This window comes from Kockovaella imperatae (genome assembly GCF_002102565.1).
Source record: "Kockovaella imperatae strain NRRL Y-17943 chromosome Unknown BD324scaffold_9, whole genome shotgun sequence".
NCBI lineage: Eukaryota > Fungi > Basidiomycota > Tremellomycetes > Tremellales > Cuniculitremaceae > Kockovaella > Kockovaella imperatae.
The window spans coordinates 591,866-604,523 of record NW_019028949.1 but is presented as its reverse complement, the minus strand read 5'-3'; the positions used below and the strand labels follow the sequence as shown (position 1 = coordinate 604,523).

Genomic DNA, 12,658 nt, shown 5'->3' with positions numbered 1-12,658 from the left:
TCAGCCTCGAACATCGCTCAGCACATAGCACATACCTCGCCAGCCCAACGATCACTGCAAAACAGAAAGACACTGCCCTCCTCGTATCATCTGCCGTCCACTTCTCCCTTCTTCGTTTTATCCAATCCATCTTGTGAGAATCTTCTTGTCCAGACCTGGTCTGAGGCAAGAGCGGCTGTCTAGATGGTGAATGAGAGCGGATCATTCAGTCTGTCCCCATCTGGATCGCTGGTGGACCGTACAATGAAGGGAAGCCGATGGCAAAAGGATGAGCACGATAACTCTAGCGGACAAGTCCGAGCGCCAAGCTAGATCAAGGTGTCACGTGGTTTGAAGTTGAATCCACGTAGAGACGCGTGAGGTTCTGATTTTTTCCGGGCGAATGCTCTCCAACATTTGACACTCAGAACCATGTAATGTCGACCGAAGCGGAGGCCAGCATGAGTCGAAAGGCCCCATTCTCATCGTCGAGGAATGTTCGAGTGTCCGACTTGAAACTCGACTCGGTCTTACCCCGTTCGATGCACCTCACTGGTACGCTGATGCAAGGGAAGTCATACGTTGAAAAGGATCCCATATCTGGCCAGACTATCCAAGGAGTGGTCAAGATTCAGCTCAGATGCGAGCTCGAGGGCAATGCGAGCATCGCAAATAACTACGTATCCAATGACGACCAATTGGTGACACCGGCTTTTGTCAACATTACTATCTCGCCAAATGATATACCGCCGGGATATGAAGATTTGACGTCTATGATACACAAGGAATGGCAGGATTCATACAACCATTTGATCCATTTTGCCGGTCGTACCATCAGTATTAGAGTCGATGGTATGAGGGTCACTGGCGTAGTGTTCCCGAAGTGCGGCATGGTATCTCTCGAAGGACATGGAGAGCAGATATTCCAGCACAAGGATAGATCCGCCAAGGTCCTGCTCAGAGGTGAGCGAAATTTTAAGCTGAGCAGTCGCTGACATAACACAGATCCTGTCATTCATACGTCTACTCCTCAATGGCTCGCTTCACCCAGCTCAGACTACATCCCTTCACCAGAACAGCCCGTTGCCTCTGAGATAACTGTCAAATCTGCTATACCATTCCCCACGGCCGATGGACTCCGACCTCTTTCCTCGCATCAAATTCCAAAGATCACCATGATTCCTGTCCCCGTTAGCTCGACGCCAAGTCTCAGTCCCCTCAAGCGAAGCGATTCATCCCGTTCTATCCACTCAAAGCGCTCTAAGAGCGGCACGCCGCCGGAAGACCGAACGACCGAGCCTTCGTCAACGAAACGGCTAAAGGTGGAGCCGAGCGAGTCTGTCTTCAAGCAGTCTACAGGGTCATCACCCTTCAAGTTACCTCCCAGCCCTCCAGTCAAAGCTGAAGTCACCTCATCTCCTCTGAAGCCCGATCCGTCGCCACATGCATCGGTGAGGTCCTTCAAATCGGCCGCAAGCGTTGGATCCGAGCCACCGCTCCCCCGCCCCATGCTGCAACATCCCCTCGATGGACAAGACTCCGCGACGAGGCAGTCAATTCCTGATACACCTACCAGGACACCGGAGTCTGGCCCATCAGAGCGGCAGTTGGTGTCCAGTCCACCTCCGGATAGGCCTCGGGATATTTCTGAGGCTGCTGAAAGCTCGTCTGCCGCCAGACGCAAAGCTGCCGAAAAGAGGGCCAGGAAGCTCGGGGAGCAAAGGGTGAAAGAGAAAGAGGCAGCAGTCGCCCTCGTCGAGGCGCAAATTGAGAAGCTGAAACTGCCGTTCACAGCAGCAGTGAGTGCTTAATATTTTGTGTATCGGCTGAGTTTTCAGGTGCACACGTACACACCGATCTGCATGCTTCAGCCGCACGTCAAAGCTAATACCATCGGCGTGGTTGTCGAAACAACTCAACCTCGACAGACGTCCAGAGGTGAGTACAGACGGCTACGCTTGTCTGACATCAGATTACATCATGAACATCGTCATTGCCGATCCTTCGACGCATATCCAAGGCAGGTCAAGTGAGGACTTTGTCGTCAGTGTGTTTCGATCGAGGATTGAGGACCTACCTGCGTCGATATCGCCCGGCACACCGATATTGTTCCGAGGTCTATCCGTAAGTATCTCGGCGCTACCGCGCTAATCTGCAGATCAGCATGTATAAGCAAAAGCCCAAAGGTCAAGCATTCGGTAACGAGACCAACACATGGGCGTACTTGCCAGGCGGTAAGAAGCTCAAAACAGCAAATGTGGAGGATATGGTTCCAGCTCTTGAACCGATAGAGTTGAAACGCATGGAAGCACTATTTCATTGGTGGCAAGCGACCTTTGGCTCGCCTTTAGATGAAGTGTCTGGCCGTATTGACACTCCTGTCGGCCAAAGTCCGAGAAAGGATGGTTATACCTTGTCTCGAGTCCGACCCAACCTGTTCTTCGACGGCGTGTTCAAGGTGAGTACGCTGTGCAGATCTAAGCTGATGCCAGGTTTTGCATGTAGTCATGAATGAGAGGGGAGGTTCTAAGCCCCCATACGAGCTATATATCTCAGACGGAACGGTGCATCAACATCCTACTCGGAATTTTCACAATTACTCTGTACCTGGGTTGCCCCCGACTGCCATTTTCTGCTTGGCCATACAAGATCCTGACGAGGCGTCCGAAGAGACATTCAAGAGAGGTAATGTCATCAAGATGCGGAATCTCCGAGTGAAGGACTATAAAGGAGAGTTAGAGCTAGCTTGGGCAAACAAGGTCCACCAGGAGCAAGGGGAACAGGGGTGGAGGAACAAGACTTGCACCTTGATCGATCCTAAGGATGATCGAGTGAGGGTCATCAATACGTGAGGCCTACATCGTGATCGGGCTGATTGGTAGCCGAATCAACGACTTGAAGAATGGCAAGGTTCCGCTTCCAGAGGAAATGCCACCACCGCCCGTAGTCGAAGCACAGGAGCCCGTTGTACAGATCCATTCGACCATGGCGAACAATATTGGTACAACGATGACGGATGAGGTGACCAACCCTGTCAGCACCTTGGCCAAGGTCAAGACGAACACCCTTGTGCCCAATCGCTTTCGAGTACAGGCCAGGGTTAGATCGCTTCATCCCAGAGGTCTGCAAAAGAATGCGACGTACCTGCAAAAGCATTGCATCAAGTGCAACCGGGCGTGGGTCGACAGTTTTGCGGGACATACTGACGCTATTCGTAGCTACCCTGATCTCTACTGTCAGTCATGCAACGACACAAAGCTCATCCATACTCGGATCCTCTACCGTTTCATTGCCGTGCTGGAGCAAGATAACGTCATTTTACCGATTGTCATCGCGGATGATGCTGCAGAAGATTTTCTGCCATGCCCTCCGCCCGTCTTGGCTTCAGACAACCCAAACGATCTTAGAAAGCTCATGAACAGGCTGAGGCAGATGAGTGAGGAGGTGGATCACATCCTGCTCGGTCCGAGGCAGGAAGGAGAGAGAGTGCGACCTATAATTGATTGGTCGATCGAATCGGCTCTTACGAAAGTGCCGGGCAAGGAGGAAGCCATGCTGGTCTACAGGCCCTTTGCAATGGAGCAAAAACCAAAGTTGAGATGACTTTTCATGCTTTTCATGTATTGTTTATACATCTGAACTTTTTATGCTGCAGGCTTGGTCCACCATTCATTAGGATCGACCCACATCAGACCCCACATCCCCCATTCCATCTCTTTCGGCAGGGGCGGGAGCTGCGCGTAATTCGTAGGATAGCCATAGATATCGCACCAGGCTTTCCATCTCGCTTCGGCGTCGGCCTTTTCCTTGTCCGCTTTGGCCTTGGTTATCCCATCGAGGACGAACTGTGCAATTGCGTGAATGTGAGAGTACGCCTGATCTTTAGTGGGTCTGGCCAATGGTTTGATATCGTCTTCACTATCGATAAGCGAAGTGGGAGGTAGAGCTTGAGCCATGATGAGAGCCTAGATGGAGCCAAGTCATCAGTAGTGCGAAGTATAGCATATAAGACTCGCCTTCTCACAGCCTGGTCCAGGAGTCTTGAGACGCCGCCTGATGACTTCTTCGACAATGGGTCGAAAGTCACTGATTCTCAGCTCTAACCTCGCAGACATTCTCTCACTCTCTCTGACAATAGGCATGAATGGTCTGATAGGTCGTCCAGTCGATCTGGGTATAAGGATTGCTATCCGTCAAGAGCTCAAGCCATGTTCTGATGGCCGCTAGATTGTCGGTAAATGAGGGTGGGGAGGGGTCGTCCAAACAGGGCAGTAGCCGAGACATGATGATGACGAGGATTGAGGGGCGAAGTGGACATCAACGCACAGTACATTTCAATGATTGGCTAGAGCCATGGTAAAGGGTATTGACCGCTGTATTTATCCTCCTGTACACGACCCAACAGCGTGGAAGAGGCGTGTACGTACGGACACTAGCGAGGTTACACAACGAGGCACTGCAGGTGCAGTATGTGGCACTGCCACTTGGAGTGGCGCCCCATCCAGGAAGCAATACGCTGACCCCTTGCATATGCATGGCGGGGCTAACATAGACTGGTACGCTGAACGGTTTTGCGAACTTTGACCTGCTTCCAGAGGCTTAGGGGCTCAAGATGGCACCTCCGAGCACCTCCTACAGTACTGCAATCCCCTTCGGCCCAGCCTCACGAGTGACGATTGATGGCTGAAACCCGTCGCATCCCTGGGCAGCCATACAATGGGAAGGGCTTTGCTGCGCTGTGACCTTTGACAGCCAACGTCCTTTGATCTAAGGAGAAGAAGAGGAATACATAGTATAGTAAATGAGACTCCGCTTGTGGCGACAATCAAAGAACTGACTGTACATAAGCAGGAGTGCTCGCGCCCTTCGCTCCCATATCTTATCTATCCCTCCACCCTGATCAATATATCACAAACACTCACGAGATCCTTACGACAAGATCCTCAAAGCCACAAACCAGAATGAGCAACTATAATCGAGGACCATACCCCGGGACGCCGTCCTCTATTCCGTCCTACGAGCAACAACAGCGAATGACGGCGGCGCAAGGAGGGAGTCAGTTAACATTGCCGGTAACGTATGGTAGCTCGCCAGCCAGCGAGCTGCCCCCGAACAGTGAGTTGTGTTCAGTGCACTGTCGGAAATGGGATGAGAGTTGTTGGGGCCACCTGGGCCCAAGCCCTCTAACACTCGTGTACCGACAGCAGCCATGTTCTAGGTTTTCTTAGGCCTTTGGCTGACAGTAAGCCTCGCATAGCACAATGGGTGCGGATGACGGGAAACGGATCCTTTCTCGTCGTTTCCTTTGCAGGTACCACTCTTTCCACTCAGAGTGTCACCAGCCCCTCGCATTACCCTCTTAGTGGAAATGGACTGGGGTATAATCAAACTCAAAGTGATCCCACTGGACTCTGGGATGGGCGATCTTTCAGTCAAGCTACGGAATCGACTGAACATACAAATGCTTCTGGCGGCAAGAAGCGTCGCCTTGAATATTCCAAAGAGGAGGAAGAAGAAGACGAAGAAGAAGCTGATTACGAGATCCCACGGGGTCCCACGCAATTTGACAAGAATGCACTAAAACAATTTGACTTCACTTTCGGGTCCAGACCTACGACCACCCAACGGCCTGTGCCTACATCCTCGGCCGGCACAGGACAGCTGACTATTCCCAGTAGTGGCACTTCAAGTTCCATCAATGAGTGGCCAGAGGACACCGATTTCAAGGTCTCAATGACAATCACTGCCACAAGCAAGACGGGTGGAACCGAAACGAAAACGTCAACATACAAGACGGGCTCCAAAGCTATAAAGGTCTCTCAAGAGTTGGCTTCTGATGCGGGCGAATTCGTGGATCGACTGATGTTAACCAAGAAGAATAAGTAGTCGGGCATGCGAACAATGCACCTGCGAGATCTCCCGTAGTCCACACCTTTTTGACTTTTATAAGATGGTGAAATGCATGTGAGAATGTCGGTGACATTGATGATTCAAGCGGAAACAGATGTGGTGCCAACTCCTCTTTCGCCTTGACAAGCTTGCAAAGTGATTTGTGCCTGTACTCCTGCACTCGGCCCGGGACCGTCCCTGCCGATACATATCCCTTCAAGCATGATCCCGCCTCGGTACGCCTGTCCAAGCCTCATCGTATCCCATCGCGCTTCTATCCCAACCGCCACTCTTCTCGCCTTCTCTACACCATCCCATGACATCCATGATGACTCCTGCTGCGCGGACGAAAACTGATCCGTCGAGCATCGAGTAGTCGGCCGGTAGAGCCATTCCGAAACCACCTTGAGGAACCGACCCATACAGATTGGCAAAGTGGACCAGTGATCTGATTGCCTTAGGAACATGCGCATCTGTAGTATCAGTGATGTCTCAAGCCACGGTCGCTTACCCCAGTCATACAGGCAGCTCTCGATGATGCCTGTCCATGGGTTTCTAGTCTCATTGTCTGTAGGGTCTACAATCGTGTTCTTACTGGACTTTGCCGTAGACCCTGGGCCGACAGGAAAGGCCGTAGCTTCCATCAACCAGGAAGGATCCAAATGTGCTCGACCCCTGGACATACTGACGACAAGTAAGGTCAGAATATACGATGCGAGGAGTGCTCGACGCTGTGGAATATCCAGAACGGGCATAAAGGCATGTACGAAGACGGATGATGTCAGGCCGTGCATCTGTCAAAAATCTCAGCTTGATTCGTGATACGGTACCAAACTTACCAGAAAGAAGTCAACCTTCTTCTCATATCCCCGTCGAGTGGACGCACAAGCCAAAAGCGTGGCGAGTAGATCCACTTCTTGTATCTTGCCTTTCCAGCCTTCTAGCTCCTGGTCTGTTAGACTCCACGAACCAACGAGTTCTCTGAGTTTCTCAGCGTGTTGCAGAGCACGCTTGATCCGTGTGGATATCATCGCATCGGGATCGTACGGAACTGGCTTGAACGTTTCATCGGAGCAGAAAGTAGAGTATATCTCCAAGATGGATTTGGAGGACGCTGGCTTGTGTTCGGTTTCAAGCGTCTTCAACCAGTCTGCATCGAACAATTCGCCGTAGGATGTGCCATTGATTGCAGTCTGGGCGATCCTGCGTAAAGCATCAGCATGGTTTCGGGAAATTTGCCTTGCCCTCACCCTTCTGCTAGGGTAAGTCTATCACTGAACTCGATGCCAAAACCAGCATGGATGAATGGATGTAATACGCCAGACATGAATCGATGAATCATCTGAGGTGCTGCCCGACCGTTTCGCCCTTTGTAGTTCTTTCCCGTAAGCTGTGACTCAATGCGATGACTCACAGCTTCCGGGGTCATGATGTACTTCTTGAATGTCTCGACTGATCCCATTTTTTCAATCTCGTTATGAAAATAGGCCAGGTAGATCGGATACGCACTCTCACTCAGTATGGTCTCTCAGCACGTTGCCTTACTCGGTGACGCCAAGCGTCGCGGGATCGTCCCATGAAGCCTCGCTGATCGCCTCTGGAAGCCTCTTTGCTACACTTGCTCTGCGTCCCTTGGCGGTCGGGTCGAGAGAGAAGAAGTCCTCTTGCTCTGCTTCCCAAGATCCTTGGAGCATCTTAGATGGTGCCCCGAGAGCGTAACGAGTGAGTAAGCCATGCGAAAAGTGATTGTGGAAGACTTGTCCTGTGAGCTCTGGTAGTCGCTTCGGGAAACCTACTTCTGCTGGGACCAAAGATATCGTTTCGTCTGTCGTTCTCCTCTAAGAGTCGACGAGTCGTTGATGTGGACTCGGGGGTGATTCCAGGAAAGCTGAAGAATGAAGAAGGGCCTGCGAGCGAGTCGGGGAAGTTGCGAGCCATGCTCGGGATTGGCAAGCTATGAGACATCTTGCGCAGAGACGTATGTCTGAGAGTCAACGCTGATGAGGAGGGTGCTAGACGCAATGGCGAGAGCATAAGAAGAGTGATGAAGGGCGGTAACCCGGCTACATTTGGTCTGACATCACCCGAAAATCTCCGTCGTTCGGCTTTTGTGTTCCAGGTCAGGGAAACCTCCTGAACTGTATACGACGTCTGAACGAAGACGCAGAGCATACATACACGACAAACTGACTGGTCCATTGATTTCTCAAGCGTTCAATCGCCTAGCAGCAGATAGATCTAGCATTTTGTACAGTTTCTCGTCGTCCCAGCCCTCTCTCAGTGCGGTTCGTACGATATCAGTCTCAACCCGAGGACTCGGGGCCTGATGTGTCAGACACGAATCGACCTCACAGGAACTCACTTCCTTGTCTGAATTGATGGGGTACTCGTAGCCTTCTGCCGTAGCATTGATCAATGCCTCTAGCTCCAAAGGATGGCGTTCAGTCTTTGTTCCGTTCACAAATCGTTCCTGCAAAAACATGATCAGTTTTCCAAACTCGATATGGCCTAGACCTGACTCACCGTCCCGGACCCAGTCGATCCCTGAATCTCCTTGTGCCACTGTTTCAAGACCGGCCAGATAGCTTTAGTCATGCCTGCTGTATCTTTTGTATCCATACACCGGCTCATGCAACTGTTGACTTGGAAAAGGTTCATAGCGCGGTGAACATCTTGTTCGTTGACTCCTGGTTGATGATACGTCGAAGGATTGAAGAATGCCGCATCCCCGACTTCAAGTGGCATTTGAGACATCCTGGGCTTGACGAAATCTTTGAATTCCTGTCGTCGAATGTTGAGGTAACCATTGGGATGATGATTCGAATACGGCAGGAATCGGGTAGGTCCGCTGGTCAATGGTTGAGGGGTATGCGCGATAGCACACTGCAGAGTGAGGAATTGGTTGGCGACGTGAGTGGCGAGTGGGAATTGACGGCATCGATCGCCCCAGTGACTCATATCTGGTAGGTGGGTGTCAGGGTCATAAGAGTTTTTGAGGCCAATCTTACGGTAATCTCGGTGAATTTCCTGCTGATCGGATCCTGCTCGAATGGCATTTGATTGAGTGGTGATTTGGTACCCTAGTCCTAGCCAAGCCTCGCAGACCATTGCCCTTTGATATCAGTCTACAATATCACGCCATCCCTCACAATATAGGGTTCGAATAGTACCCGGCGTAATCTTCGGGTTTGGCCTTCGCTTGTTTCTCCCCGAACCTAGGCGTTCGCTTATGTGTCGAGGTCTCGATGCCAGGTGTGATAGTCTTCATGAATTCGTGAGCCCTCACACACATCTCAGGTTCCATCATCTCCTTGATGATAAGCACACCCGGTCCAGTGAACAAGCACTGATGAAGCTCATCCATTATCTCTTCACGGGATGAATCGCCGGCATAGATGAGGTTCAATAGCTCGGGGCCAGAGTAAACGGGGATGTTGCCCACGATATCTTTGGCATGAGGATAATGAGAAGCATCAGTCTTGAGTTCGCCTGAAGCGTATCTGTCAGCTCTTACATCGTCCAAAGTGGGAGGTCTCATTGCTCGCATCATTCATGCTGACGCGGAGATGACCGGTTGGCAAACGAGGAGACTCACTGAGATGCTTCAAGAGCTCCATATCTTCCTCCACATTCTCTTGCACCAATCTACGCCTCGAATAGAGCTTGGAGCTAGGCTCCATACCTGTGATTGACTGAACCATTGTCGCTTGCGAGATATGACAAAAAGCAGAAACGAGTCCTCGAGAGATATGAACAGCCAAGCTTGATTAGGTGGAATCTCCAATGGGTGGAGTGCAGGTGGAGGTCAGAGGATTGGGGTTGACCCCAAGGGGCAATCGGCAAGTAAAATCCGGTTGAATTTCGGCTTAATTCGCCGAACTCCCGCACGCACACCGTCTATAACCGTCGTATCTGTGTCTCTAGCTTCAGCGGCATCTAGATACATCGCTAGTGCAGGCTTGTTCCAACAGCGAGCGGGATAGCATTAACGATACGGAGACTGAAGTCTGTACATCCGAGGGCATTTTTGAGCTCCACGTCGAAATGGATGGACGCCTTCCGAGGGCATTTTTGAGCTCCACGTCGAGATGGACGGACGCCGCTCTGAACTCGGCGCCGAAACGAGCCTCCGTATATCCAGACTGAGCTCTCGGCATCAGTGATAACGAGCGAGAGGTGATGATTTGCAGCGTATGTTGACTCGGTCTCACCATACTGCCTGCTCATTTTCCTGATACTGATCAAGGAATATCCGCCACAGCCATCCTCACGACACGAACAAAGTCATGACCGTCGGCCATGACCTAATGCTCTCATCGACCTGTTGGTCCTGTTGTACTTTGCCATGAGCAACTGATCACTCAACATGCCTCCCTCTCAGCTGGAGATCACCAAGTATGTGGACAGTCTAGACTTGTCGGCCTCTATCGGAGCCGTAGTGGGAGGGACGAACGGCATCGGCGCGGGGGTGGCTCGTAAACTGGCAAGCTTGGGCTGTCGAGTGATCGTTCTCGGTCGGGATGAGTCTAGTGCGGAGAGATTGGGCAGGGAGATCAAGGTGCTGAAGCCGCGGGGCGATGTTGGCCATATTGAGTTCATCCAGTGTGACCTCAGGTGGGTTGCGAGTTTATCTGTGGGCTACTGATGGCGCTCGCAGAACAGTTGAGGGGATGAATTGCGCTGTTAGAGATCTGCGAGCAGTCATAGGCAAGACTCGGCTCGACTGTCTGGTATGTCGCTCTGTGGAAAGCGAAGGCTTTCTGTTGACCCACCGAACCAGTTCCTGTCGCAACAGGGGATGCCAACGGGCAAGATTGAGTTGACGTCTGACGGGTGAGCCAAAAGCGTCGGGCAGACGGACTACTGCTGAGAACACCCCAGAATCGACTCGATCTTTGCGGTGCAGACGTTGTCCCGATTCTTCTTGATCCGACAAGTCATTTCTGAGGCTCTGGTGAAGCCGTCGGGAAGTATCGTCTCAATCTCAAACTCTGGCGAGAGATTTGATCTGTCTCTAGACGATTTGTCCATGATCAAGCGACAGTCGCAAGGCAGAGGCAAGCTCAGTCTGTTCGTAGATCAAGCGAAGAGGGACCCCACCATCATCGACTCGATGATCATGGTGAGCTGGGACGATGGCTGCCATCCTGAATGACCGCAGGAGTTCAGGGACCGTTATCCTGAATATGGCTTCTACAACCTGATGCCGGGGATGGTTTATCATCCGACCTTTCAGTATCATGCTATTCCTATTCCCATACGGTGGATTCATCGAATGCTCATGTGGATGATCGGGATTAGTGCGGACCAATTCGCCCCCTGCCCAATATATGTGAGTTTCGTCCCAGACGACTTGGTCACTGACATACCAGGTGGCATTGGGTGATACCACACGGCGATCTGATCTGCCGACAACCATGAACAAGCGACTGAACGCCACCACACTCGGTCCGTGGTCCATGGATCCAAGGCTAAGACTACAACTCTGGGATGCACTGGATAGACATTGCTCCCGTCTCGGTCAAGCAGATTGAAGTGCACGTCGTATCATCATCCCGCTGCAGGTTTCAGAGTCTATGCAACATGAATACAACCCCCACCCCACAATGTGGTATTTGAATCTCAGCCGCCACGCACGACGTGTTTCGGCGGGATCGGTTGATTCTTTTGAGCAGGTGCTCCCCTTCCAATCAAGTCTGGAACCGTTCAGGCACTCTGAATGAATAATAAACCTTAAAGTGCCCCTCTCTCCTTCTGCGCCTCGCCCCCCTTTCCTGACGCCGCCATTTGGGAACGAATAGCCCTTGAAGCAAAATTTCAATCAAAAATATAGTAAAACGTTGTTTTTGTAAAAAAAGTGCCACAACGGGGAGCACTCGGAGGTGGGTCGGAGGGATCGGTGTGAGTGTGTCATTGGGTTTAGCGACATTGGGGAGGAGGGCAGAGACTTCGTACCGACCACAGACAGTATCAAAGGTCTGATTGTCATCTCTGAACCACCTCGTCAGTGTGGACTCCTAGTGGGATCTACTCCAGACCACTCATTGACGTCCACTCATACTCGCACGTACACGCCAAAATCAATCATTTTTAAGCTTTTTCCCGTTTTCGGGTCCGCAAAATCATCTTCTTCAGCCAACGGTTGGGTTTCGTTGGACCTGCCCGTCGCTACAGCATCCCGTCTTCACAGCGAGGAGGGAGTCCTGGCTCGACTGCGCCGATAGCATTCATCGCTGCCGCCCTCAGGATCCTCCGCCTCCCTTAGGCGTGTCTGCTGGACCTCGCGGCTACAACACCCCTTACCTCCTTTCATATCTTTGCCCTGACTACAAGCACCACACCTTCAGGTGTGATAAGGATCATCCTTTCTGCTCCTTTGGGGTCACGCTCGCTGAAGATCCTTGAAGAATGGATGATTCGTACATCAGCAGATCAATGACTTAATTTGGTGTCTCAATGATCACCCTCTGCCGGCTGTTCTTATACCTAGAAGAGTCCGTTCAATAAGATATCCCGAAAGAAAGGACAATTCGGTCGACAATCGAATCTCAAGTCTAGGTGAGTGAGCTTGCTGTGCATATCTTGCGTGAGGACTAGCTTGGATGCTGAAGTGTTAGCTAGAACCTTGTCGCGTGTGCGTCCTCTTGCTGTGTCGCTGGACCTCATAAAGCGTCATCTCGCATCAATATACCTTCACACCTCATCGGCCCATATCCTACAAAAACCTTTCAATGTCAATCACCTCCAGCGATACCTCCCCCAGCACACCCCTACCACACAGTCACAGATC

The 12,658-nt window shown here is 51.5% G+C and overlaps 6 protein-coding genes across 6 annotated transcripts; 3 read left to right on the top strand and 3 right to left on the bottom strand.

Annotated features, from left to right (window-relative positions):
• The first annotated feature begins 387 nt into the window (after positions 1-387).
• Positions 388-3,626, top strand: BD324DRAFT_657049 (hypothetical protein). Its single transcript, XM_022018854.1, has 7 exons — positions 388-942; positions 985-1,778; positions 1,818-1,917; positions 1,952-2,103; positions 2,138-2,437; positions 2,472-2,827; positions 2,862-3,626. Exons 1-7 carry the CDS (start codon positions 417-419, stop codon positions 3,580-3,582), a joined length of 2,949 nt encoding a protein of 982 aa, XP_021870231.1. The 5' UTR covers positions 388-416; the 3' UTR covers positions 3,583-3,626.
• Positions 3,624-4,263, bottom strand: BD324DRAFT_652005 (hypothetical protein; the record flags this gene model as incomplete). The annotated part of the gene is made up of 3 exons (XM_022018423.1): positions 3,624-3,944; positions 4,004-4,065; positions 4,113-4,263. 3 exons carry the CDS (start codon positions 4,261-4,263, stop codon positions 3,624-3,626), a joined length of 534 nt encoding a protein of 177 aa, XP_021870230.1.
• Positions 4,264-4,940: 677 nt separating this feature from the next.
• BD324DRAFT_682236 (hypothetical protein) lies at positions 4,941-5,911 on the top strand (the record flags this gene model as incomplete). The annotated part of the gene is made up of 2 exons (XM_022019142.1): positions 4,941-5,094; positions 5,237-5,911. The coding sequence occupies 2 exons, from the start codon at positions 4,941-4,943 to the stop codon at positions 5,863-5,865; spliced, it is 783 nt and encodes a 260-aa protein (XP_021870229.1). The 3' UTR covers positions 5,866-5,911.
• Positions 5,912-5,919: 8 nt separating this feature from the next.
• BD324DRAFT_630158 (hypothetical protein) lies at positions 5,920-7,910 on the bottom strand. Its single transcript, XM_022016302.1, has 7 exons — positions 7,665-7,910; positions 7,414-7,624; positions 7,283-7,376; positions 7,119-7,246; positions 6,708-7,071; positions 6,380-6,662; positions 5,920-6,341 (listed from the first exon to the last, which is right to left on the bottom strand). Exons 1-7 carry the CDS (start codon positions 7,900-7,902, stop codon positions 6,085-6,087), a joined length of 1,575 nt encoding a protein of 524 aa, XP_021870228.1. The 5' UTR covers positions 7,903-7,910; the 3' UTR covers positions 5,920-6,084.
• Positions 7,911-7,942: 32 nt separating this feature from the next.
• BD324DRAFT_630156 (hypothetical protein) lies at positions 7,943-9,711 on the bottom strand. Its single transcript, XM_022016301.1, has 6 exons — positions 9,464-9,711; positions 9,018-9,357; positions 8,877-8,980; positions 8,392-8,828; positions 8,231-8,338; positions 7,943-8,191 (listed from the first exon to the last, which is right to left on the bottom strand). The coding sequence occupies exons 1-6, from the start codon at positions 9,567-9,569 to the stop codon at positions 8,075-8,077; spliced, it is 1,212 nt and encodes a 403-aa protein (XP_021870227.1). The 5' UTR covers positions 9,570-9,711; the 3' UTR covers positions 7,943-8,074.
• Positions 9,712-9,932: 221 nt separating this feature from the next.
• Positions 9,933-11,446, top strand: BD324DRAFT_630149 (hypothetical protein). The gene is made up of 7 exons (XM_022016300.1): positions 9,933-10,010; positions 10,080-10,482; positions 10,526-10,598; positions 10,649-10,701; positions 10,750-10,990; positions 11,030-11,200; positions 11,241-11,446. The coding sequence occupies exons 2-7, from the start codon at positions 10,235-10,237 to the stop codon at positions 11,400-11,402; spliced, it is 948 nt and encodes a 315-aa protein (XP_021870226.1). The 5' UTR covers positions 9,933-10,010; positions 10,080-10,234; the 3' UTR covers positions 11,403-11,446.
• Positions 11,447-12,658: the final 1,212 nt, after the last annotated feature.

Excerpts from the sequence above, each read along its gene's own strand:
- BD324DRAFT_657049 (XM_022018854.1), top strand. The coding sequence starts at position 417 with ATGTCGACCGAAGCGGAGGCCAGCATGAGTCGAAAGGCCCCATTCTCA. Across the intron at positions 1,918-1,951 it reads ACCTCGACAGACGTCCAGAG|ATTACATCATGAACATCGTC; the intron begins GTGAGTACAGAC and ends GTCTGACATCAG. Across the intron at positions 2,438-2,471 it reads TCTTCGACGGCGTGTTCAAG|GTTTTGCATGTAGTCATGAA; the intron begins GTGAGTACGCTG and ends AGCTGATGCCAG.
- BD324DRAFT_630158 (XM_022016302.1), bottom strand. The coding sequence starts at position 7,902 with ATGCTCTCGCCATTGCGTCTAGCACCCTCCTCATCAGCGTTGACTCTC. Across the intron at positions 6,663-6,707 it reads AGAAGGTTGACTTCTTTCTG|ATGCACGGCCTGACATCATC; the intron begins GTAAGTTTGGTA and ends GATTTTTGACAG. Across the intron at positions 6,342-6,379 it reads GAGCTGCCTGTATGACTGGG|ATGCGCATGTTCCTAAGGCA; the intron begins GTAAGCGACCGT and ends CTGATACTACAG.
- BD324DRAFT_630156 (XM_022016301.1), bottom strand. The coding sequence starts at position 9,569 with ATGGTTCAGTCAATCACAGGTATGGAGCCTAGCTCCAAGCTCTATTCG. Across the intron at positions 9,358-9,463 it reads GGAGCTCTTGAAGCATCTCA|GCGAACTCAAGACTGATGCT; the intron begins GTGAGTCTCCTC and ends GATACGCTTCAG. Across the intron at positions 8,192-8,230 it reads CCATCAATTCAGACAAGGAA|GCCCCGAGTCCTCGGGTTGA; the intron begins GTGAGTTCCTGT and ends CTGACACATCAG.
- BD324DRAFT_630149 (XM_022016300.1), top strand. The coding sequence starts at position 10,235 with ATGCCTCCCTCTCAGCTGGAGATCACCAAGTATGTGGACAGTCTAGAC. Across the intron at positions 10,991-11,029 it reads TCATCGACTCGATGATCATG|GAGTTCAGGGACCGTTATCC; the intron begins GTGAGCTGGGAC and ends GAATGACCGCAG. Across the intron at positions 11,201-11,240 it reads TCGCCCCCTGCCCAATATAT|GTGGCATTGGGTGATACCAC; the intron begins GTGAGTTTCGTC and ends CTGACATACCAG.